Source organism: Benincasa hispida, unplaced genomic scaffold (genome assembly GCF_027475165.1).
Source record: "Benincasa hispida cultivar pf3 unplaced genomic scaffold, pf3_genome.v1.1 HicScf912, whole genome shotgun sequence".
In the NCBI taxonomy this organism is placed as follows: Eukaryota; Viridiplantae; Streptophyta; class Magnoliopsida; order Cucurbitales; family Cucurbitaceae; genus Benincasa; species Benincasa hispida.
The window spans coordinates 9,255-36,460 of record NW_028327056.1 but is presented as its reverse complement, the minus strand read 5'-3'; the positions used below and the strand labels follow the sequence as shown (position 1 = coordinate 36,460).

Below are 27,206 nucleotides of genomic sequence, written 5' to 3'. Positions count from 1 at the left end.
ATTAAATTTATTGTTAGAAACTTTAGATTAGATTGAAAAAAATCAAATTAAGATGATGTTTCATTACAAATTTAACATGTATGAAAGTTAAATTCGTAGTTTCTTCAATTTGAATGAGTTATGTTTAATTTTGATTAAGTAACAACTCAAATGAATTACATTTAACAAATGTTTCAATTTTGTATTTACTTTATTTTATTTTTATTTCGAAGAGCTACTAAGTTGCTAGCCTATAAATAGCAATTTGTGTTTTCATTTGTAACATCTCATTTCAAATTAAAGAGTTATCTCATTTCTTTCTTTCTTTTAATCTTGAGTTAAGCTAAGATCAAGTATCCATGAGTTTTGCGAGATCCGAGTAGTTCGAGGTTGCAGTTCTACTAGAGTTAGTCGTTGTATCCTAAGATGTTCATTGTAGTCTGCTTGCAGCCTGTGCAGAGTGAATAATTGTCTTCAAGACAGCGCTTATCAAAAACGTGCCTTACGTTTTGAATCTCCAAATATTTTGAGGTTTTTTCAAGTCTTTGGTCATTTCCATATCTAAAAGCTTATTATACCATTTGGTTTATGTTTGAGTTTGAATATTCTACATTGAGTATACTGTTTCAAGTTAAGGTATAATAAGTTTGCTAGTATATTTAGTTCTTATATATCATTTTTTCCAACAATATGAAGACAATTAATATATGAATCGGTGGCTGCAAACTCCTCCACCAATGTTACTACTTCTGCTTGATAGGATCACCTATTGCCAAACCTCGTATTGAAAAACTAAAGAATTCCGGGGAGAAAACTTCAAAAGATAGCAATAAAATATGATCTTCTATCTCACCACATTGAAACTTGCTCACATTCTAAAGGAAGATTTCTCAATTACCCCACTAAAAGTTGTAACTCCTGAAACAGAAGCTGCAAAGTAAGCATAGATGCATTTGGACTTCCTGTTTCGTAATTATATACTTAGTGGTCTTGAGACGCTTTGTATAATGTTTGGTGCAATGCCTACAATATATCAAAACTATTGTAGGAGACATTAGACAAGAAGAACAATTTGGAAGATACTGGTACTAAGAAATTCCTTGTGAAAAAAATCTTAGATTACAAGATGATTAATACCAAGTCGGTGATCAATTAGATAAAAGAACTGCAAATTATCATCGATGATTTGCAAAGTGAAGGATTGGACATCAGTAAGTCATTTTAAGTTACTGTTGTAATTGAGTAGTTGCCTCCTTCCTGGAAGGACTTCAAATGCTATTTCAAGCACAAGCGAAAAGAGTTATCTATGATAAACCTTGCGATGAAACTCTGTATATAAGAAGATAATAAAAGGGAAATAGAACTCCACTTGAAGTCGAAGCCAAAGCTATTATTATTGAAGCACATTGAAGGAAATTGTCAGGTTTGTAGTAGGAGTGACCATACTGCAGCAATGTGCAAACATAGAAGGGACAAAGTTCCAAAAACCAGGACAACATCAGGGAATATGACAATTTAGTTGTTGTCATCTCAGAGGTAAATATGGCTTCAGACACCAAAGGTTGGTGGATTGATACTAGTACTACTAAGAACATTTGTAAGGACACATCATTATTCACTACATATGAAAAGCAAGATGGCAACGATAAGTTGTACAAGGAAAATCCATCCATTGTCTCTGTGGAAGGCAAAGGGAATGTCCTGCTGAAATTGACTTCCAAAAAAATATTTATCCTCAATGATGTGTGGCATGTGCTAGAGATTTGAAAGAATCTAGTGTCAGGAATTATATTTAATAAAAATGTGTTCAAGCTTATATTTGAGTCAATTTGTTTAGACAGAGAGTATGTATGTGAAAAAAGGTTATCTAAGTGATGACATAATCTTCTATACACGTAATCATCTATATTAAGTATATTCTAAAAAATACACCGTAATTTGATCAAACAATATATATATACACACACCTTAAGTTTAGGTAATTGCAATGGGTAGTACTTTTAAGGATAATAACCAAATGTATAACAATATTTGAAAAGAATTACAAATATAATTAAGTCTATGAGCAATAGACTTCTATTATTGATAGACTTTTAAGAGCGATATGGTTCTATCACCAATAGATTATCTATATTTTATTTTTTTATATTATATTATATCTACTAATATTTTGAAGTTGATTGTTATATTTGCAACTATTATATAACTTTATTCGCACCAAATTTCCAAAAATGTTCCAGCCTTTTCTAGCTGAAACTTGGGCTTAAAAAGATAACCCAACGCAATACGTCTGGGTCATAACTCAATTATAACCCAATAACTCGAAACCCAACACAGGCCACTTGGGCCCATAGCCCATATTGGCTCGAACTATACCGGTCAAAAGGGCTACTCCGCATCTTCTTCTTCCTGGGAATCATTTTCCCGAGAAAGTGGAGAAAAAATCCGGCGAGAAAATTATCGGAATGGGCATTTTGGCGGTACTTGGAGTGTTGTTGCCATTTCCGTACTACTACGTCTTATGGAGTCGTCCACAGTTGTGGGTGAACTTGTGCGGCAAATCGCGCGACCCCTGCAAATTGATGGCCCAGGTCTCCGTTTTTCTCAAGTTGCTTCAGTTCCTCTCCATCTTTCACGTCTCCTCCTTCGCATGGCCGCCACCTCTATACTTCTGGCCTCTCATGGCCTTCGGACAGTTCTTGAACTTCAGGTCTCTCTCTCTCTCTCTCTCTCTGATGTGCTGAAGTCTGCTTCGAATGTAGTTGGCTTACTTACCATGACTTTTGTGCATGCTATTGAATTTGCGAGCTGGATGTTAAAGTAAAAATTTATTGTGCATTTTGTTTAGTAAGCCGTATGACAATGATCTATGTTGTTACATCTCGAGAAATGAGGGCATTTTTGTATTTATAACTATGTTTGGGTGTGTGTTACGAATGAATTTAATGATTAAATTTCTCTTAACAGCTTAAACTTATTGGATTAGAGGATGATTAGCAATATGGGATAATTGTGAGTTTGGGCTGGGTTTTGAGCACTCTATCAATAGTAAAAAGCATTTGAAGTAGAAGTTTTCTTTTAGAATTTCCATTATCATTTTGGATTGTCTAAGCAAATACACTGAAAACTGTAGAAAGTACCTTTAGTTTGGCTAAAAGTACTTTTTAGTTTTTACATTTCCAAATTCTTCTCATTTTAAGGTTGGAACCCTTGGCAATCTTTGAAGTTTTAAGTTGAGTTTTCTTTTCTTGGGGATAGATTCGAAACTTGAAGTCAGTGCTGATTCTGAGTTCAGTTGAGTTTTCTCCCTTTTTGGGAGAAGGAATGGTTGTGTTGCACTAAAAAGCAATTATTGGAGTGAAGCTCTTGGTGGAAACCAATCTGATCAAGGGATTGGAGATATCACAAAGAAAAACTATCTAATTAAGTTAACAAACGAAAGATTAAGGCCTTTTAGGTATGACTTTTTAGGTTCGTTTAAAAAGTATTTTTAAGCACTTAGAAAGTTATAACTACAAACTTATTTAATTTTTGGACAGCCACAAAGAAACTTTAAAGGTAACACTATTTGAAAATGTTATTGTTTCTCTTGACTAAAAGATCCCACAAAATAGCACACGCATCATCCTGCCACATAAACCCCATAGGAGAAATGTCATTGAACACTATCCATAGTATTAACTCTTCATGTAAAACTTGACAAGCAAACACCTTAACATTCTTAGGAATTCTAACCTATTAGAGTGAAGAAGAAATTGAGGCAACCGGAGAAAGAAAAGGGGTAGACAAGATGTGAAAAAGTTGTGACAGGAGAATCTCGTAGAAGGATCAGGGACCTATCACTAACATTCTTGGTCTTGAATAAGAGAGAGAAGACTCGCCACTTTAGACACCTAACTATCATACAGAGGACAACAGAAGTCTAAGGTGATAAAGGCAACATGGAGGCCAACGGATGTAGTCTCTTATTCAATAATGGTATAGCGGCAGAAATTCTCCCAAAAATACTTCAAACCTTTCACAACAGAACAATTAATCTCTATTATATATAAAAGGGATAAAATAGGAAGAATCTTTACATTCCCATTTTGTCCCTCATTATTAAACATATTCCTGATATAACCTTGGATTTAATAATTTTTTTTATGAAAATAGATTTAATAGTTAGTTATGGATTAGACTCTCACCCTTGGCTAGTCTTGATAAATCGAAGAGATATCTTCCAGAAGTTTTGCTAAGGCCGCTAGAATCACCACTTGCAACCCTCTCAAAAGAATGAGGATCATACCTACTGACCATCTCTCCCTAAACCACAGCGTGTTAATCTTCATGAAGAAACTCCACAACCACTTTGCCAGGGAAGCCTCAATATGCAGTCGTGAGCTCTCAATTCCTCGTTCCTTAGGCTTTTAACACCACCTCCCACTTAAGTGGGACGTTCCCTCCTCATCCATCTCTTCCTACCAGATGTTACTGATTAATCTCTCGATTTTCTTACTCAGCCTGACAAAATTCTTAAAAGAGAAAGGAAGTAACTTGGCATCCCATCGCACCCGACTAGCTTCATTTTAAGTGGATGCCTCAATCACCTAGTGTTTTTTAGTGGTGTTAACAAAAGTTTATTTCCTATGAGAACCAAAAAAGAAACTCCTGAGGACGGGTTTACAATTCAGAATATCATCCCCGTCATAATGCAATTGAAAAAACTCAAGTGTGGAGCTTGTTGCATCAAAGTGAGCATCTCAGAAGTTAAAACTCAATAGCTGCTGAAGCCATTTTCATGCCTACGATTCCGTGTACTTTAAAGATGAGAATGATTGAAATTTAAGAGGCTTTATTAGAATGGCAAATAACTTCCCTCATTCAAAATGGCTGGTAAGGATTCAGTATTTGGATCTTCAATGTGAATAAGAACCTATGCTATATTTTCTTTTGTTGCTTTGCATTTTGCAATATCCGACCAATCATTAAAGCATATATTCTATTTGATAGTGCTGAACTTTATCTGTTCTAGGATCCTTTTTCATTGATTTCGAGGCAGAATACTGATGCTTGGAATAGTCAAACAAGCTTTATAGAGACTATTTTCCCAGTACACATGTCTAATTTGATTGGTAGTCTTCACTAAGTACACCATTGCTATATATCATAGTACAAACAACTAGGTTTACGTGAATGTTCATGTCTAAAGGTCAAGTTTTGCTAATTAAGAAACAAGATGACAGGAACGAGTAATCAAAATGGAAAGTATCAGAAAATACTGTTAGAACTATAAAGAAAATAACAATTCCCCATGCACTTTGAGATTGTCAAACTCTCCTTAGAGACTACTATCTGTTACTGCATCAAGTAAGATTGGGTGTGTGGAATTCGTTGGAGCTTAATTTTCACAATGTTGCTGCAGTTTTCAAGGGTCAAATGAAAGAAAATAATATTGTATTGCTGCGGCTTGTAACATTATCATTTTCTTATCTTCTGCCAAACAACAGGGTCTACCAGTTACTTGGTGAAGCTGGTGTTTACTATGGAGTACGATTTGGGAAGAACATTCCGTGGGTAACCGAATTTCCATTTGGATATATAAAAGATCCTCAGTATGTGGGAAGCATTTTGAGCCTTTTTGCTTGTCTTTCGTGGGTACCCTTACAATATATTATGCTCTGGACACTGGGTTACATTTTTATGATGCATATTGAATCCAAGGAACATCCTGCAACTCGAGCAAAGCCTCAAAGCTGAATTTGTGAGAGAATCATCTTGGAACATCGACATCCGATCAATGGATCAATATCCGATCAGTAACAACTGGTTCAAGCATCCATTAGCCTGGTAACGACCCCAAGATCAAAGCTCTTGAAATTTTGAATGTTATCCCGGTTTAAGCTTTTGATGATGTCCTCACTTCTATTCTTCCCATTGTTTGTTGAAGTACTAGGAATAAGAGTTTTTACACCTACTTTGTGGGTTATCTTCATTATGATGCCAGTTCTTGTTCAAGTCTTTTGGAAGCTTGAGCTCTAGGAAATTATTGTTAAAAATAAATACTAGGAATAAGACACGTCATGGTTTCAATTCAGGACTTTGTAGATTTCTTTCATATTCAAATGCCAAAAGAAATAAAGATATACATATGCATTTGATAATTGTATTGCTTATTTGCTTGCTTAATGTTTGAATAAATATAAAGTATGGTGTTTAGTAAATGTGAATGAGAGAGGAATTATTATAATTTTCTAAAAAAATCTTTTTCTATCAAAATATATATAATCCTTGCCAGTTCAATCATAGTCTAACCTGTTAAAGTATAAGTAACCCTTAGAAATGTCAAATCTTCAAATTCTCAGCTTGTTGTTTGTTTGAACTTGAAGGAACATATATATATATATGTGTGTGTGTGTGTATAATTCATGTATCAATGCAAGGACCTTGTTTTGAATGGCTTAAAAGGTAAGCTATGAGACTTTTCTTTAGAAGTTTTGGTGTGATTTTTTCAAAACAAAGACAACTAATAGGAGGGGAGATTTAAGGTCAAGATATGGTTGGTTGAATTGTTGCTTTTTCAAAGATTGTGGCTAGCTATGGGTCTTCCTGTGGTTTTTTCTAGGTGTTCGTTTTGTTGACCAAGTTCAATGTTTGTCTAAGACTCTCTCAGCCAAGTTTCGATATTTGGATGATTCTATTAGTAATTTTTAGCTTTCGTTCGAGAAAGAATATTAATTTTAAGATTAAAATTCTAATAAATTGAATGAAAATATTTTGACCCGTTTGGTTGTCATTTTATTTTTATTTTTTAATTTTTTTAAATTAAGTCTATTAATACTTCTTTTACCTTTAAATTTCTTGCTTTTATATATACTTTTTACCAATGTTTTTAAAAATCAAGTCAAATTTTAAAAATTAAAAAAAAAAAAGGCTTTTAAAAACTTATTTTTTGTTTTTAGAATTTGATTAAGAATTCAAGCGTGGTACTTAATAAAGATGCAAATCAATATAAGAAATTAAGAGAAAATATGTTTAGTTTTCAAAAATAAAAAACAAAAAGGAAATGGTTAAAAAAAATGACATAAATTATAATTTTCTTGAAATCTAAGCCTCTACTTAGCATAACTCAATTGATTAAGACGTAGATCAGTCGAATTTTTTAATCTTCGCCCCTAATTGAATTTAAAAAATGGAATAAAGTAAAAATATTAGATCAAGAATATGTTCATTCACTTTAGTCCAAGGGAAAATGAATGGTCTTCCCTTCAATCACTTCATTCAACTATTCAAATACATAAAAACTTTCCACAAAAGAAATTGACTTATGAGAAATCTCATTGAAACTTCAAATCTAGTTTCAATATGAAACAATACGAAAATTAGAATGAAATGGAACCCAATATTTTCATAGCAAATGATTTCATTCTAATTACTTTCTAGAAAGAAAAAAAGAAGTTCAAAAATAGAAAGAAAACAAAAGGCTATACAAATTTCAAAATTTTGAGGGATTTCTTTCTCAATTCAACAATAAATGCGTAAAATACACTCATCAAAATGTTTACATATAAACTTGAGAGAATTCTTATTGATAAAAAATTCGAATGTTGAAGAATTTCGCATTACAAATTGAAATTGTTCGACGACCCAAAAACGTCAACCAAGTACCCAATTTGAATTTCTAATGAATTTTCATTTTCACCCATTTTTAGTACTTTTTTTCAACGTTTTTTTTTCTCTTTTTAAAAATATCAAAACTATCTTCCACCTCCTAAAATCCTTCAAATCTTCTCTGGTGTGTATTTACAGATTAATCTGACTGGGATTAGAGATCTTATCCCGAACTTTTAAACTTCAAAACTCCGAAGGCTTTAATCAATGTGGGAAAATCTTTCCCGAAATCGCCGCCGCAAGCGCCGCCGTGAATTTGGGATCTTTGGTTAAGGAAGAGGCCATCTGTTCAACGAGAAATTGTTGCATTTCCGGCGAGTCAAATCTTGGGTTGGGGATCGTTTTAGCTTCCATGGTCGGCTTCGGCTTCGCCAAGTCAAGGGAAATTGCCGGCGCCGACGAGGATCCCGGCGCTGCCGTGAGCACCGCTGGAGCTATGCTGACGCTACGGGCGGAGGAGCCACCGGAAGTTGCCTCAATCTGAGATGGGTGTGGATGATTGTGTTCACCTTCATATGTGGCTACAAGTACTGATTGATCTTCTACACTTCTTTGAACCTACAAATCAAATCCTCCATTTAATACAAACCCTTTTCTTTAATCAATTTTTAACAAAAATTATTATTTCTGAAAAAAAAAAAAAAAAAAAAAAAAAAAGGGAGTTTGTTGTGGTTGTTTACCTTCTTTTTAACAGGGCAACTAGGAGCAAAAGAGCATTTGAAATAAGCTCTAGGACAAGGATTATCTCTAGTGACTTTTTGGCCATATTTCCTCCATTGAAATCCATCTCTAACAACCTGCAAATTCCAAGTCAAGAAACAGGTTAAGTTTATTTTAGACTGAAAATCCCATCTTTCGTTTTAAAAAGTGGGGTTTATTAAAACTCACCAGATTTGAATCAGAAGCTCCAATTTTGACTTGAACTCTAGTGATTTTAGCAGATTTGTTTATGGTTTCTTCTTTTGGTTTCTTATAAGATTCTTCATCAGTTGAACTACTCTCAGAATTCCCATTCATTCCAACCATATTATTATTGTTATTGCTGCTTTCTGATTTCCTCTTCTTTGAAGAAGAAATCTCCTTTTCTCCATTTTTGTTCATTTGTTCCATCAAATGCCCTCTCAAAGTGTTGTAGTTTTCACACACAACAGTCAACATTTCAGTCAATTTCTTGTTCTCTGCACTTACCCTCTTCAATTCCTCCATTAAAGCCCCAGTCTGAAATTGAAAGAAAACAACAAACAAAAATTAAAATCAACACAAAGAACTCTGTTTATGAACAAAGAAATTGAAATCCATCAAACACCCACCTCTTCTTTCACAGAAACCTTCCTCTCAACATCCATATAATTCCTCTCCTTCTACAAAAAGAAAAACGAAAACGAAAACGAGGTCACTCCAAAACGAAAACCCATAAAAGGGAAAGAAAACAGAGAAACGGAGGATTAAGATTAAAGCAAGTCCACTCACCGGAGCTTCACCGGAGAATCTGAGAGGCTGAGTATTGAGATCTAAAGAAGTATCAACAGAATCCAACAACCAAGAGGAAAAGGCAGCCATAGGCAGTGAAAAGCCAAGTGAAAAAAGAAGGAAAGATATGATTTTGAGAGAGTTTGAGGACGACCCAGAAGGGATTTAAGAGTGGAAAAAGGGAGAAATGAGAAGATATATAGAAGAAAGGATTGAGAGGAAAGTCCATGGAAAGAGAGAGAGAGAAAAGGGTGGGAGTGGGAGTGGCAAATTGACAGAAGAATTAGGAAAATACAAGGAAGAGGTTCTGATTTGGTGTGCTCTTTTTGGCATATTGAACAAATGTGATTGGTGAAAGAAGAGGGGCCATGTCGGTTGAGATAAGGGATTATTTCAAAATTCATTTAAAAAAAAAAGAAATGGGAAGGAAAAGGGAGGGCGGGATTCAAAGTCAAGCAACAAGTTGTGTTTCATTGTTTGAATTTAATAAGTAAATAAATGTTTTTTGAGATATTAGATAGAGTGGGGTCCTTTTAGGGTTAAATTTTTTTGGAGTTCAAACTCTTGAATTTTCATTGCAATTTGCAACTTTGGGTATTTTTTACAATTGGGTTTATTTATTGCATTTTTTCTTTTTGGATTGAAAGAATTCAAAGTCTTTTGTTTAGAGTTGGAAAAAAAAAGTTAGTTACAATTTTATATAGAAACTTTAGCTATATCTAGTAGGTTTCTAAAATCTAAAAAGTGTTTAATACTATTCACATTTCGCTTGGTAATAATTTAATTTTTTAAAGTTAAATTTATGAATACTACTTCTATCTATGGTTTTTTTTATATTTTAAAAGATATACATAAACATTACTCCCACCTATAAGTTTCTTTGTTCTGTTTAATTTATTCATAAAATATTTTTAAACTTGAGAAAAAATTGTTTTTAAAGATTTGTTGTTTTAGAATTTGACTAAGAATTAAATGTTTCTTTAAATAACTTGTTATCACATTGCCCCCTTTAAATTTTGGTTTTTTTTTTTTTTTTTTATTTGGCTTGATTCAATAATGTTTTCTAGAGGTAGATGAAAGCTTTTTCAAAGAACTTGTGAGAAAACAAACACAATATTTAAACATACGAAACAAAAAGGTTATCAAACATGAACTAAATTTTTAAGTTTTATGTTTAATAATGTCATTTTTGGTATTTTTAATAATTCACAAACTTATTAGACACAATAAATTTTACGATATTACGTGTCAAATAATGAATGAAACGAATTGTTACTAATAAATTTTTTTCCTCTATCTCACGTATTTTTCGTAGATACATACGTATATACGTATATATATACATACATATGTGTATATATATATATATATGAAATTATGAGGGAGATATATGTTGACCAGATACTCAGTTCCGCAGCTCTTATCTAGAGTTGGAGCCTTTCTCGTTTTCGTCACGTTTTCAAAACATTTTCCACGTGTTCTTGTTTTTTCCTTTTTTTAATTCTAATAAAAATAAAAAAAAAAACAATACCTTTTTTTAGAAAATAAAACAAAATATTTTTTATTAATAATATGATATGTCTTCAAGACCTCCACACGGCTTTAAGGAGACACGGTAATATCACGTGACCATCTACTTTACTTTTCTTTTCTTTTTGTATTTTATTTTACTTTTGACGTCAGCATTGGAATCGGACGCGGATTAAGAACCTTCCTCTCACTCCAAACACTAACACGCACAACATACATCAAAATTTCGCGTTTTATTTAAATTCTAGAATATCACAAAAATCCCCTCGAAGTATAATGGTAATTACGTTTTAACTTTTATTTATAAAAATTGAGTCCTCTAATTTATATCACTTTAAATATTTAAACCATCAAATTTATAATAATTATAGAAACTATACTTTCAAGGGATGTTGAATTGGTTACTATAATCTTATTATTATAGTCAGATTATAATAATATATTTTTGGGGTGTGGACTATTTTAGTTTGAAAAGCAAATAGTTAACACTGTAGGAAAAAAAATAAAAAAATTATGAATGTAAAATAGTAAAAACTGTAGCAAACAAAAAATACGATAGAAAATTAGGGTTTTACAATAATATTGACTGTAGTTGTCAGTTGATTGTGAAACACAAAATAGTATTTATTATAAGAATAAGTGGTTATTATAGTTTTGAGATAATCATTGTTCCAAATACACTACTCAAATGATAAAAATTGGACTTTCAAAATTACACAATTGTTACAATTTTTACAATTATATACATTTGAGATTTATTTTTAATATTTGTATAAATTTTAGACTCAATTTTTACAATTTAAAGTATAAATGTAACTATCACTACATATTAGAGATAATTTTTACAATTTGTCATGAATTTCTATATATTAGAGATAATTTTTACAATTTGTCATGAATTTTAAAAAATCTCCCATACATGTATAAGCTCTAGATGTTACTTGGACTTTTAAAATTCCTTATAATTTTTCTAAAATTTTATCCTAATAAGTCTCTGAAGTATTTATTTTGTGTCAGATAATTAGTCGTAGCCGATAAATGAGACATTTTTTTTAAGCTCACAGTGTTATATATATAATCAAAAAGTTAAACGGGTAACGTAATTAAAACATTTTGACCATATCTATTTAGATTGAGTATAATTTAGGCTTATTTTTTGTTTTTAATTTTTTAAATTAAGTCTATTTCCTCTTTATTTCTTACAAATATTTTTATCTTTCTGTAATATAATGGTTGAATTCTTAGTCAAATTCTAAAAAACAAAAAAATTAAAAATTAAAAGAACATTTTTAGTTTCCAAAATTTAGCTTGATTTTTTAAACTAGTGATAAAAAGTAGATAACAAATGAAGAAATTTGGAAGAGAAAGTAGTGTTTATAAGTTTAATTTTTTTTAAAAAAATCAAATAGTTACCAAAATGGGCCTTAATTAATATTTCTTTTGAAAATTGTCCCTGCATCAATTCTAATAGTTCAATTTATTAATTCGGTATTTGAAAAAGTTTACAAACGTGTAAAAATTGAATGCATTGACAATTTTCATATGTGATCTTAATGAAGTATTTAATTTGATTCATAAGTTTAATTTGAAACAGTTATATGTTTTACAAATATTTTCCGAATTAAATCTAAAAATGAAGGTTAATTATTATATTTAGGGAAGTTTAGGGTTTAAGTGGATAAAATCCTAAAATTTAGAGGTGTAACTTTTTTTTTTTCACTGATCCATGATTTTGAACCTTGTAATAATTATACCACTTCTTGTCACTTATATTTGTTTTTTTTTTAATTTTAAAACTATTGATATGGAAAAATATAATAATGAATTTCCCTCTTTCTTTAGAGGGCCCACCAAGGCTATTTTATTCTATACAGTGAAAGAGAGCTATGATAAATAAAGAAAAGAGGCCATGAGTTCCACATTTTAAACCCTTCAGCTTCTTTTTGTTTTTATTGATTTTTTAATTCGTTTTTTTTTCCCCCATTTAGATTCATTCCCTTTCCATAAAAAATCCAAAAAATAGCCACTGTTTTTTTCTTTTTATCCTTTTCTTTGTTAACATGTCAATTATTTTCTTTCATGCCTAGATTTATACAAATCCTCCATTTTAACCATCTGAGAATATATATATATATATATATATATTAAATAACCGAAAAAGAATATAATCAAAACCGACTGTTTAGATAGTTGCTATAATATTTAAGTAGATGGTCAAATTGCATTTAAATTGAGTTTTTTATGCTTCTTTTTAAATTTGCTTTTCAAGAAACCAAAATTTTACTTTATTTTTATTCTGTTTTATGGATTGAAAATTACGAAAAATATTGTTTTTGTACTTTTTTAATTGTCGGGAAAAAAACATATATGGTGTCTCGTGCAATGTTTGAACAACTTTGCAAAGAATTGACATATTTAAAGTATATAATATCTCATCAAAAGATTGAGAAGATTGGATTACGTAATTAATCTTTTAATGTAGTAAGATATTTAGTTTTAAAAAATGAGAATGTTGGTTACTCGCTCCCATTCTTCAAAATCATATAATGAAGAATTGTTGGGTGAAAATTTAACTTTCAAAACAAACCAATCTTTTGGTTGGAGAATCTCACATTGAAAAATTTGGTATTGGAAGCCTCCTTATGTACTCCAATCTTGAATTTTGGGTTTGGACCCCAAGGGGTACCCATGTTTTGGAGGGAGTGAGAGATAGACCAATGTGGGTTCAGTAGACATCCCACGCGCGCCGCCGCCGCCGTTCGTCTGATCGGGCGTGGCGAAGCAAGACGCGTGTGTGTGATAAAAAAAAAACAAAGAAAGGAAAAAGTCCTCCTCGTTCCGCTTCGTCCACGCGTAAGCGTTTCGTCCGTGCACGTTTTGAGGCTCACCGCCTTTTTCGCTCCCTACCGTTCCATGCTGAACACCTATAAAAGGCATGGCCTTCAGCAGTTCAAAAACACAATTCATTTTTCACTTTATTCCATTTTTCCACTCATAACTCTTCCATTTTAGTTTTCCAAGCAGTGGGTTTAGAAAAGGTGTGTGTTCCGACCGGTCGTTAACGATGCTTTTCTGATTGGGTTTCTTTTGGTTGTTTTATCCTGGAGACATCGTGGCAAATCTTCAGACCTGCTTGCACACTTCGGCAGAGCCGCGAAACGTCTTAAAGAGAGCGAGCTCACTTAGCCTATAACGAGTTTCTGTTTTGCAGGTTTTTGCCCTTTGCTTGACTGTCGTTATGAGGGTCCTGCCGTTTCCAACAAGAACTTAATGGATTGTCCGAAATCAATAAAAGTCATGAGTTTAATAAAAGATACCTAGAATAAATGAATTCAATCTATGATAATCACGTATATTTAAGATTTAATATTTTATAAATTTCTTGATAATCATAATGTTGTAGAAAGAAAATGTGCGCCTTGACTCGACTCGAACCATATATTTTTTTTTCTTAATTATAAAATTAGAGCATTAGAATGTGAACATAAAACTCATAATAATTGATACTCGAACATTTAAATTCTCTTATTAAGGGTGTGTTTGGTATGTGATAAAAGTAGAGAGTTGAGTTGAGTTGAGTTGGTAATTATTATCTGGAGAGTTAAATTATCTGGGGAGTTAAATTGTCTGTGTTTATTTGCAGAATTGAGTTGAGTTGGTAATTATTGTCTGTGTTTGTTGTGTAGAATAGAGTATAGTTGAGTTGAGTTGGAGGATTTGATGCAGTTTTTTTGTGAATGAGATTAGTTCTATTTTTTTTTATTTCATTCTTTTATTTTTTAGTTTTATGCTTTGCTATTGTTGATTAATTTTCAAATATACACGTATTTTCTCAAATCATTTATGACATAAACTGGACAATTTCATTTTTTTTCTCATTTGTAGAACATAATATATTATTTTTCATATATTCTTTTCAAAAACTGTAATAATTCTAATTCTCTTCAATCGATAAAACATACCAACAAAATATATTTCATGTTTCTCTCAATTAATTGGTATATTGTATATTGTATGTATATATTGAATGTACGTATATATATTGAAGGTAATTATCCCAATTACTATTTGGTATATTGTATGTATATATATTGAATCTTGCTAACTTAACTTTATTATTTCAAATAAATATGGATAGTATATTTGGGGGATTCAAACGGCAAATATGAGGGAAGAGAGAAAGAAATGAAAAAATATTGCTTTTTAGGGTTATTTTTTAGGGATAAAAAAGGGAGTTTTGAGTGGATAAAAAATGGGTTTTAATAACCCATAGGTTTGACGATAAAAAAAAAATATATATATATATATATATGGATCCAAACGATAGAGATGAGGGAAATGAGAAAGAAATGAAAATATATTGATTTTTAGGATTAGTTTTGAGGGGATAAAAAAGGAGTTTTGAATGGGTAAAAAAGGAGTTTTAATAACCCATAGGTTTTTTTTATAGGCTTAACAAACATGGGTAATAAATACCCACCCAACCCAATAACTTATACCCATTTATCAAACACCTCCTAAAAGATTATTTAAGTGATAATGGTTAGACCAAAAAAAAAAACTTAAAAGTGGAGAGAGAAAGAGAGATTAGGCGAAACTACCCTCACTAATGCGGACTTTTTGTTTTTGATGAATTTTTATTTAAAACTTTTTTTAAAGGTTAAATAAAATAGTCGAAAATATGAAAAAAAATATGGGGTGTTTTCAAATTTAGAAAACTAGGTAAAATATTTATAAATATAGCAAAATATTATTATCTATAGGAAGTAGATTGTGATAGACTACGATAGAAATCTTTCGGTGTCTAACAGATGTCTATCGTTCAGTGATAGATGTCTATCAAAATCTATCATTGTCTATTACTGATAGATGATGACATTTTACTATACTTCAAAATATTTTAAGCAGTTTACTATTTAAAACAATTACCCAAAAAGTTTTGTGTTATTTTTTCATGTATATGTTCTTTTGGTATTCTCTAGATCAATTGTGTGCATACAATTAAAGAAGGAAAAAAACACAATAACAACAACAACTTTTCCTTCTTCCTTAGAATTTATACATCTACTTTATTACAAAAGGAGAAGATCATAGGTATGTGATTGGATATATTAATATCCTATTGATATAGGGCCTATTAGATGGAAAAAAAATCTACAAGGGTAAATGAATATTAAAAGTAGATATAACATTATATCATCGCGAAGATATGTGATGTTATATTGTTCCTAATATATTATAGGTTTGAATTTTCAATACCAACATGAACATAACTCAATGATTAATAATATATATCCTTCTATTAAGGTTATATAGATTTAATATTGTTGTTTTTTCATCTTCATGTTTTTTTCTTCTCTTAATAAATATTAACCTTTGTATATTCCAAATGTTGTTTTTCTTATTGTAATTATTTTCTTTCAATGAAGAAACTTGGATAATTTTCATATGTTGGTGACTAAAAAATGAGTAAAGACGATATGTGTCTGGTAGATAGTACAACTACACATATAATACTTACAAGTAAAGAATATTTTTCAAAACTGACGATGCTGGAAGCAAAAGTCAATAATACGATATTAGGTTCTACAAACCTGATTGAAGGCTTTGGAAAAAAAATATTATTTTGCCTAGAGTAACAAAATTTACAATAGACAATACATTGTTCTCTAGTCGATCAAAGAGAAATCTACTTAATTTTAAAGATATATGTTGTAATGATTATCATATTGAGCTTGATAGTAAGAATAATGTGGAATTTATATATCATATCCACTGTCTCAAATAAAAAGAAAAACGTGTTGGGATTGGTGTCCTAATTCTCCCAAAGTCTCCTAGATTCTGAGAGAGTTATTTTATTTTGGCATTTACTCATATCCAATAAACAAAGCTCCATAGTTATTGTATGTAAACTTAAGCATGTATATGAGATATACAAGTGGATCATGCCTTAAGTGATAACCTAAATAGGTCTGTAGTATAAAGATTAAGGTGGGAAACCTGATCCTAGTGACACTACGGATACGACCCACTTTATAGAGGCTTGCAAATGTTGTGAACTACTACAGATGGTAGATCCTGACCATTCATGTGGAGACATGTGAGTGAGGGTGTCCTATACAAAGAGTTTGTATAAGACCGGACCACGAGATGACTAGTCTCTGTATATAACATTGTTGATACTGGAGACTTACATCTCACCTAAACGACCATACGTGACATGACTTCAATCTTGAGTGTTTTATGAACTTCTACCATTGAGGGCAGTCCGTTGATTAGCATGAGTGAGAGTGACCAGATTGCCAAGTCAACATGCCTACCTTTTTAGGGACTTGTCTGATTTAGGAGCTGGGAACTCGGTTACACAAGATGAAATTCACTCCTTCCCCGAAGCAGGGGTAAGTAGATAGATTGCTCCCTTAAGAACTAGTTCCGGGTCTTGAACATAGTGGTCATTGTTGGGTTTTATGTCCTAAAACTTGTGGTTTGTAAACAATAAAACTTATTCTAAAAATTCAATAAGTTGTTATTAAATATTTTGTTTTTTAGAAATTCAATAAACCTAAGTCCCTTGACTATTACATGAGTACTTGAACTTTATGTGGAGACATACAAGTGGATCAGGTTCGAGTAAATAGTCAAAATGAACTATAGTATATGAATAAGGTTGAATGCCTTATTCTGATAACACTATTGGATGCGGTCTACTCTGTAGTTATTACAAAGAGTTGTAAAGAGTGATCCTAATTTGTTCATGTTGAAACATGAGGAGTGAGGGCGTCTTGTGCAAATGAGTTTTGTACAAGATCGGACCACGAAACCAGTCACTCTTACTTTATAACGTTGTTTACTGTTTAAGACTGACTATTTCAAAGCGATGACCTAAGTAACTTGACCTTAATCCTGAGCTAACTATGAACTCCTGTTTCCTCGAGATTATCCTTTGATCTGCAAACGGTGAGAGTAGACCAAATGTCTCTGTTCAATAAGCCTCTCATTTTGAGAATAAGATAGGATGAATAGCTGGGGACATAGGGTGCAAGACGGAATTCACTCCTACCCGATTAGGGTTAATAGAGATGTTGTTCCCTTTAAGTGTTGATTCTAGGTCTTGAACAAGAGGCCCCACCCTCTCATTGGCCCGAGAGGGATTCGATTTGTTGATTGGACCACAAATCAATTGTTCATTAGGGGATCAGTGGGATTGAAGAAACAAGAGGTAATTTTGGGGGTAAAACAGAGATTTGACCCAACCGTTATTACGAACAACCTGTGAAGGGTTAACTTACTAATCATGGTTATATCGAGTGGACATAATATATCTACAGTGAGAGGAGTTCAGCTATGGGCTTTAGTGGAATCATCCATTAGTTAACGAATGAGGGTTAGTTCGATCTAATGAGTTTAACTAATTAATCTTGGATCGTTGGAGCCCATGATCTGTAAGTCTGCGAGATCCCCCTACTAACTCGTAAATGGATTAGCTCTAGAATAGCTAGATAAGTTAATTTTCAATGTTCAAATTAGAATTAAATGAAATTGGAGAAATAATATTTAAATATGATTTAAATATTTGAAAATGGAATTGTGTAAAATTAATTTAATATTTGATATTAAATTAATTAGAATTATTTAAATTGTTTAAATAATTATTTATTACTTTTATTAAAAAAATTAATTTTGTAAAATTAATAATATTTTCAATTTTATTAAAAGAATTGATATATGAAATCAATATTTGAGAAATTGGAAAAGAGATGAAAAACACAAAATAGAAAATAAGCTTTTTCCATTGTCTTCATCAAGTAGCTCACTAACAACCCACTTCTTCAAGCTTCATTAACTTCAAGCATGAGCTGCATCTCGTACAGAAAATCTCTTGGTCTGCAATATATTGAAGAGATTGGAGTGAATTTGAAGAAATTCAATCAATCAAATTTTTCTAAAAATTTTGTGAGAAGAAAGGTGTTCTTCATTCGGGTTGCTGCTGTGAGTATTCTCCAAATTCCCTTAATTTAGGCTTATTTTGAGACTCACTACTCAATTTAGAGCACTAAGAGGATAGTAAGGAAGATCTTGGGGTGGTCTACAACAAGATTAAGAGGAGATTAGCAGTTGGATTCAAGTTTTGAGGAAGTTCTACAAAAGTATGTCATGAAACCCATTTATTTCTGCTGAAGCATGCTTTCATTTTTGCCAAAATTAATGAATTAAAGTGCTTATGGATCCTGATCACTTCCACTACATAATGGTACGTTTCAACAGCCACAACTTATCTTTGGAAGAGAGGACACGGTCATAGTAGGACTATGACTTATGTTCATTAGAAGAATCAGTGGTACTTAAGGAGTTAGATGTAACTATAGGGGCATAACGGTTATTGGCCCAATTGTACTTACGAGCGATCTGTGAATGGTTATCGCACTATTGATTGGTTGATATGGACACATAATATATTTGTAGTAAGGATAGTTCAACTGTCGGCCTTTAGTGGAATGTCTGGCAGTTAACGGATAATGGATCCCGTGACTAAAGAGTTTAGTCAGTTATTCACATACCATTGGAGCTTCGAGCTACAGGTTCATAAGGCTTCCTTGGTAACTTAATGGATTCAAGTTGAGGATCAATTCTTGGTGTTGATTTGAAATGTTCAAATTGACAAGAGGTAGTTCGATTATATATGATATGATCGGTGTGATGTATGAGATACATTAAGTGGATGATTATAGTAAATGAGATTTACATTAAGTACCATGAAATAGAAAAAGAGTTATGGTTTATATGTTTCATGAGATGAAATGTTAAAACTATAGGTTATAAATATACTATGGTAAGTTAGTTATCATATATATTTATAATAATATTAATTATTGGATAATTATTTCCTTTTCTCCTATAACCAATTGAGTGGGAGATTATTGGTGGATGGTAACCGTGAGATAAAAGAAATTTTTTTTTTTCCAAATTTAGGAAGTTTATGATTGAGAATTTCCATTCTCGGAAAGATTCACGGTGGCTGTCAAGTGAATAGGATTCACTAAATGGTAACTATCATCCATTGACACTACATGATAGTTTACTCAGCTGGTCGATAGCCAAATGATCACGAAGCTTTAGTTAATCGATCGCGGAGCTTCTTCTAAACGATTGGGCATCTTCTATACGATAGACCTTGTCATCTCCCACTTGCTCAATCGTTTATACCATTGTACTTCCTCCGGTCTCGTCCTCTAACCAAGTCCACAGAGAGCCCACGCTTCTAGATTATCACACCGAGAATACCAAGGTAGCCACTGTGGTGGTATCGTACTCAACTCGACACAATCGAGGTTTTCTAAGGCCGTTCGCTGTGTTCGTGGACTTGGAGTTCATTGTGCTTGTGGTTTTTGTGATCGTGTTGTGTTGTAGTTGTAGTGTTCGAGCGTTCGGGGTTGCAGTCTTGCTGATTGTTCGAGCGTTCGTGATCGAGGGTGTTTGAAGATGAGTCTTCAAAGGTATGTGAATTCTTCCTTTGATCTTATATAAAGCATGTTGTAATTTCGTTTAATGCATAGCCTATATGTTTTCGTTTCTCGATTGTAATTGTGTATGTTTAAATATGAATGAAATTTGGAACGATCATTCCGCTGCTCATGAAAATCCTCATGTCCAATTTCTTTCAAAACGTATACTAGAAGAGTTGTCTGCTTTATCTTCTGGATTATATTATACTCATATACGAGTAATTGAAACATATGTAACAATGAATCTGAAGTTCATGAATCCAGACATATTTACGATTTGGCATGACCAATTGAGTCATTCAGGATCTATAATGATGATGTGAATTATTGAGAATTCAAATTAACATCCATTGAAGAGCTAGAAGATTCTTTAATCTAATGAATTATCATGTGATGCTTGCACTCAAGGAAAATTGATAATTAGACTATCACCAGCTAAAGTGGGGATTGAATCACCTGCATTTTTAGAATAAATTCATGGTGATATATACGGACCTATTAATCCACCAAGTGGACCATTTAGATATTTTATGGTATTAATAAATGCATCCAACAGATGATCACACTTGTTCTTATTATCAAGTTAAAATCTTGTATTTGGAAGATTACTTGCTCAAATAATTAAGTTAAGAGCACAATTTTTTAATTATACATTGAAGATCATTCATCTTGATGATGTTAGTGAATTTACATCCCAAGCTTTTGATAATTATTGTATGTCAATTGGGATAAGTGTTCAACATCCTGTAGTTCATGTTCATACACGAAATGGCTTAGCATAATCATTCATAGAACATTTGCAGTTAATTGCTGGGCCATTGCTTATAAGAGCTAAGCTTCCTACATTTTTATGGGGACATGTTATTTTGCATGCAATGTCACTTGTACGCATTAAGCCAGTATCTTATCGTAAGTACTCACTATTACAAATAACTTATGGCCATGAACCAAATATTTCTTATCTAAGAACTTTTGGATGTGTAGTATATGTTCCAATTGCTCCACCATAATGTACTAAGATGAGTCTTCAAAGGAGATTAGGAATATATATTGGATATGATTAAACATCAATTATCAAATATCTTAAACACCTGACGGATGATGTATTTACTGCATGATTTGTTGATTGTCATTTTAATGAGACAAATTTTCCAACATTAAGGGGAGAAATTAAAAAGTTGGAAAAAGAAATTACATGGAATGCATTGTTATTGTCTCAATTAGATCCCTGTATAGATCAATGTGAACTTAAAATATAATTCAGAAGATAATTCATTTGCAAAATATAGTAAATCAGTTACCCGATGCGTTTATAGATGTAAAGGAAGTAACTAAGTCACATATACCAACTGCAACTTTCCATTGAAAATCGATATCCCAACACAACAAGTTGTCACTGATGAGTCTAGAACACTCCAGAAGCGTGGTAGACCCAGGTTCCAAAGATAAAAACCCTTGGGAAAAAAAATAATAGTCAAGAAGACTTGGTTGAAGATGTAAATACCCATAAAGAAATCTTCGACATGACTAGTGAGGAATGTGAAATACCTAAAGATAATAATGAGATTTTAATAAACTATGTCATCACGTGAAAAAGACAAAATCGAACTAATATAGTTATTGACAACATTTTTGTGTAGAATGTCGTTCTTGATATTATATTTGAAAATGAAAATTCTGAACCAAAATCTATTGAAGAATGTCAATATAGAAAAGATCGGCTTTAATGGAAAAAAGCAATCGAGACATAACTAAATTAGTAGTTCGAACACCAGAAGATGTCAAACCTGTGGGATACAAATGAGTGTTTGTGAAGAAAAGAAATGAAAATAATGAGGTCACAAGATATAAAGCAATACTAGTTGCACAAGATTTTTTATAAAGACCTGGTATTGATTATTAAGAGACGTATTCTCTGGTGGTGGATGCAATTACATTAAGATATTTAATTGGTCTGACGGCGTATGAAAATTTGGACATGCATTTTATGGATGTAGTTACAACATATTTTTATGGATATCTTAATAATGATATTTATATGAAAATCCCAAGAGAATTTAAGGTACTTGAAACATATAGATCAAATTCTCGGGAATTGTATTCAATAAAGCTACAAAGATCGCCATATGGATTGAAACAATCAAGACGAACTGTGGTATAATCGCCTAAGTGGATATTTGTTGAAAGAAGGATATCAAAATAATTCAATATGTCTATTTTTTTTTTTATAAAGAAACCACATTTAGGATTTGTTATTATAACTGTATATGTTGATGATTTAAATATAATTAGAACTCCTTAAGAGCTTTAAAAAACAATAAAATATCTTAAGAAAGAATTTGAGATGAAATATTTCGGGTTTTTTTTGTCTTGACTTGCAAATTGAGCATTTAGTATATTGGATATTTGTTCATCAATCAACTTATACAAGAAAAGTTTTAAAAAGATTTTTTATGGACAAAACACATCCATTGACACATTCCAACGGAAGTTCGTTCATTAAATGTGAAGAAATATATATTTCGACCTCGAGATGATAATGAAGAACTTCTTAGTCCTGAAGTACCATATCTTAATGCAGTTATGTATCTTTCTAATAATACAGACCAAATATTGCATTTTCAGTAAATCTATTAGCAAGATACAGTTCTTATCCAACTAAAATACATTAGAACACAATTAAACATGTAGTCCGTTATCTGTGAGGAACAATTGATATGAGTTTTTTTTATTCAAATAAATCAAATTTTGATCTAGTTGGTTATGCATATTTTGGATATTTATTTGATCCACATAAAACTAGATCTCAAACAAGTTATATGTTCACATGTGGAGAAATTGCTATATCATGATGATCGGTGAAAAATAACAGTCATTTCCTCAAATCATGTTGAAATTCTTACAATTCACGAGGCTAATAGATAATGTGTATGGCTAAGATAAATAACTCGACACATTCGTGAAACATGTGGTTTGTCTTCTAATAAAAATCTCCCATCGATATTATATGAAGACAACACATCATGCATATCACAAATCAAAGGAGGATATATTAAAGGAGATAGAACAAGACAATTTCACCGAAGCTTTTCTATACTCATGATCTTGAAGAAAATGACGACATCACTGTACAACAAATTTGTTCGAAAGATAACTAGACAGACTTATTTACAAAAATATTTTCTACCTCAATCTTTGAAAAATTGGTGCACAACATTAGAACGTAGCGACTCAGAGATCTTAAGTGATGTTTTCATGAGAGGAGCAAATATATTCTTTTTAAAGTATAAATTATATGAAATATGTACTCTTTTTTCTTTAGTAGGATTTTTTTTCCATGGGATTTTTTCTTAGTAAGGTTTTGATGAGGCATATTTTATATATATAATGAGCATCTAAGGAGGAGTATTATAAATATAATAATAATAACAATAGATACCCCATTAGTGTCATGCTTAGTGTCAAATGCCAAGTGTCATTTTTTCATTACCACATGTGTTAGCCATGTGTCACTCAACCACTTATGCATAGTATTCAAGTGTGTTACTTCCTACTTGCCAAAATTCCCCATAAATAAATGATCATTTGTGGATTTTGTAGATACACATACATTGGTTGAAATTTCATAAATTTTGCCTTATTTATTCCAAATTTAGTTATTTAGGTTATTTTTATTTTGTTTATTTATATATTATTGTAATATTATATTTTTTGATATCCATATTTTCACCGTGTCTCATTTTTCTCCTCAAATACACAACAAATTATAAATTATAAAAACTCTATTTTTTTTTTACCAAATTAACAAAGCTATTAACAAAGTAAGAGAACTCGAAAAGGCAAAAAAAAAAAAAAAAAAAAAAATGGAAAAGTATTGTAATTAAAGTATGGGATAGAGGAATCAAACCTCATACCTCGAGATTGATGGTACAAACACTATACCAATTGAGCTACGCTCTTATTGGCAAAAAAAGAAGGTATTATAATTAAAGTGTAGAATGAGGGAATCCAACCTCAAACCTCAATGTTGATAGACGAAAAGGCAAAACTCTCCAACAACGAGAATTTAGTGTAAAGAAGACAAAACGGCGTAGTACTCAAAAGGGAGAGGATATGTGAAATCCCCAAAATAGCCCTAAGGTGTGAGCGGGAAGTGGAGACTCGGAGAGGACGATATGGTAAAACTCAAAAGGAAGGAAAGGAAGACTTGACTTTGACTGACACCCTAATTTTCAATTTTCATCACCGTCACAACTTTTTCTTTTCTTTTCTTTTTTTTTTTTCCTTTAAAAAAGTATATTATTCAACACCGTCACGCTCTTTTAAACCATCTCATTATGTGGTCAAGCCATTTGATTTTGATTACCTTTTTTTTTTTTTTTTTTTTCTTCTTCTTCTTCTTCTTCCAAATCCCACGCTTCATCGTTTAAATCAATTAATTATAATTATGCTAAATTCCAATATTTCAATCCATATCTATTTGATTTCTCGATTTTGTGTCAAATAAATTTTCACGGATTTTTAAATTTTGGACAAATTACAAAATTCACTTCTAAGTATAGTAGTAATTATAATTATACAATTAAACTTTCAATGGTAAAAATTGAGTTCTCAAACTAATATAAGAATTTAAATTGGGTCAAATTGGGCTTTCAAATTTACATAATTGTATAAACGGTAACATTTGTATAAGTTTGAGGGTTCAATTTTATCATTTATGGGTCTGATTTCTACAATTATCGTAAGCTCAAGGGTCCAATTTTAATACTTATAAAAGTTTAGAGACCTAATTTTTACAATTAAAATTTTGAAAGTGTAATTGCAATTACCATTAAATTTGAGAAGTGATTCTCGTGATTTGTCCTTAAACTTTAATCTTGTGTACAATAGATACATAAAATTGAAAGTTTGGATTTATATTACACATAAAATTTAATCTTAAACCTATAATTAAGATCGATTATTTTTTAAAAATTTTAAATATGTGATCTATTAGACACAAACTTAAATGTGTGAGACCTATTTCAAATTTTTTTAAGTCACTTTTCTTTATATAGAAATTGATTAATTTAAGGACTAAACTATAGTTAATTTCTTTGAATATTACGATTCAAACCTAAATTCAACTACATAAACTTGGTTTTAATGAATGTTTAATATTTTATTTTATTATTATATTATTTTTTCTTTTTGGAGAAAGTATGTCCTGTCTTGATAATCTAACTTAGATATAGGTTAATTGGTTAAGAAAAATACCATTAATTAAGTGGTTGATATTCAAATATCCACAATGAAAAATGTTAACAACTAATGAGTAATCTATATTAATTTTGTTAAAAAAAACATAGTTTAATTGATATTTAAATGTATCAGAGATCACGAAGTCCAACATACACATAATTCAAAATCAATTTTGAATATGACATGTAATTTAACTATTTCAAATATGCTAATTAATTTTATAAACCTTCACTGTATATTTAATTTAAATAACTCTTTTTTAAATCTACCTGTATGCAATTTACTAATTTTGGGAAGCCAATTGTCCACAAGGGTATGATCTTACAAATTTACAACAAAAAATAATAATAATAATAACAACAACAACAAATTTAGTCAATATAATTTAAAATTTGTAACAATTTAATTACTGAAATTTAATAAGCAACAATTTAACCTCTATATTTTAGAATTTTTAACAATTTAATCTTTACCGTGAGAAAAAATATTATTCAGATTTAATAAAATTTCTTACATATATAGATCAATAAATGAATTGGGAATCAATTTTTTAAAAACTATAAAGACTAAAGTCATTTATATAATAAAAGTTGACACTTAATTTTGAAGAAAAATTTTATGATAGGAACTAAAATTGTTACAAATCTTAAAGTACACGTACTAATTTATTTATTTTTCTTTTGAAAGCTAAGTGTATAGACTAATTTTTTACTCATAGTTTAATAACTAGATTGTTATCAAATCTAAAACTGTTTTTTAACCACAAAAAATAGTTTTTTACGATAATATATTGGATGGGAAAATCGAATCTCTAATCTCGAAATTGATAGTATAAACATTACGTGAATTAAATTATAATAAAATTAAAAAATAATTATAAGATTAAAAATGTGTAAATCGTATGTTTGTTAGATGAGCAATGTGGAAAATGTGGCAAAGCCTAAGAACTCCCCTAAAGACTGAAAATTTGGAGAAATTGACCAAATGCAATTAAACCCTTTCGCCCACAATTTTTACTTGAAAATCAAGTCCTTTGAACCCATTGCCACATTTATTTTCCACCATGTTCCCATTCAAGGAATTAAATATTCCATATCTTTTTTTTTCTGTTTCTTTTTCCCATTTTTATATTTTCATGTTTGAAAAGAAATCCATCCAATCACATCGCAATGTTTGACGTATTAGTTTGGTGTCTCCAATGTCAAAGGAAAAAAACAAACCCTTCACAATTAAGCTAAAACACATCCATATGGTTTATATCTATTTAGTTTATAAATTTAGAAAAGTACTTTTTAGGTAACCAAACTTTCAACTTTATATCCAATTAGATCTATAATTTTATATTTAACATGTTTTAAATTTTTAGTTAGATGTCCAAAAAATCATTAACTTTCAATTTTGTGTCAATATGTCTTTACCTATTCAACATTTCTTTATATATATATATACCAAAGATCTCCTAAACACAAAAATTGAAAGTTTAAGGATATTAGACATACTTAGATGATTAAATATTAAATTTATCTTCACTCATTAGCTTAACCTTTTAGGTCAATTGATGATTTAACATGACATCAGAGTATGTGGTCCAAAAGTCGTGTATTGCTTTTGAGTCAATTAATGATTTAACAAACCTATCTAATTCTATATTAATTAATTTCAAAATTTTATGAATATTACAAGGACTTATTACAAATTAAAGGTGAAGTGGTTTATTAGAAGTTTTTTAGAACTCATAAATCACATAAACACACATTTAAAAGTTATGAATTGACATTTGATTAAAAGTGATAATAGACATTTAAAAATTTTAATGGCTAAATGAAGTTCAAA

The 27,206-nt window shown here is 30.9% G+C and overlaps 2 protein-coding genes across 3 annotated transcripts; one reads left to right on the top strand and one right to left on the bottom strand.

Annotated features, from left to right (window-relative positions):
* Nucleotides 1-2,375: 2,375 nt before the first annotated feature.
* On the top strand, nt 2,376-6,122 carry LOC150029812 (phosphatidyl-N-methylethanolamine N-methyltransferase-like). The gene is made up of 2 exons (XM_090310341.1): nt 2,376-2,689; nt 5,469-6,122. The coding sequence occupies exons 1-2, from the start codon at nt 2,445-2,447 to the stop codon at nt 5,716-5,718; spliced, it is 495 nt and encodes a 164-aa protein (XP_090166467.1). The 5' UTR covers nt 2,376-2,444; the 3' UTR covers nt 5,719-6,122.
* Nucleotides 6,123-7,518: 1,396 nt separating this feature from the next.
* LOC120089844 (putative WRKY transcription factor 40) lies at nt 7,519-9,394 on the bottom strand. 2 transcript variants are annotated; one of them, XM_039047257.2, is made up of 5 exons: nt 9,100-9,394; nt 8,940-8,990; nt 8,518-8,847; nt 8,310-8,426; nt 7,519-8,187 (listed from the first exon to the last, which is right to left on the bottom strand). In XM_039047257.2, the coding sequence occupies exons 1-5, from the start codon at nt 9,187-9,189 to the stop codon at nt 7,834-7,836; spliced, it is 942 nt and encodes a 313-aa protein (XP_038903185.1). In that variant the 5' UTR covers nt 9,190-9,394; the 3' UTR covers nt 7,519-7,833. The 2 variants fall into 2 exon arrangements, with proteins under 2 accessions (XP_038903185.1, XP_090166466.1); XM_090310340.1 differs by lacking the exon at nt 8,940-8,990 and having other exon boundaries at nt 9,100-9,361.
* Between the last annotated feature and the right edge of the window lie 17,812 nt (nt 9,395-27,206).

What these genes read in the sequence shown, in the direction of transcription:
- LOC150029812 (XM_090310341.1), top strand. Translation starts at nt 2,445, where the DNA reads ATGGGCATTTTGGCGGTACTTGGAGTGTTGTTGCCATTTCCGTACTAC. An exon ending in GGACAGTTCTTGAACTTCAG is followed by an intron (nt 2,690 to 5,468) that starts GTCTCTCTCTCT and finishes GCCAAACAACAG; the next exon opens with GGTCTACCAGTTACTTGGTG.
- LOC120089844 (XM_039047257.2), bottom strand. Translation starts at nt 9,189, where the DNA reads ATGGCTGCCTTTTCCTCTTGGTTGTTGGATTCTGTTGATACTTCTTTA. An exon ending in GATTCTCCGGTGAAGCTCCG is followed by an intron (nt 8,991 to 9,099) that starts GTGAGTGGACTT and finishes TTCTTTTTGTAG; the next exon opens with AAGGAGAGGAATTATATGGA. An exon ending in AGGTTTCTGTGAAAGAAGAG is followed by an intron (nt 8,848 to 8,939) that starts GTGGGTGTTTGA and finishes TTTCAATTTCAG; the next exon opens with ACTGGGGCTTTAATGGAGGA.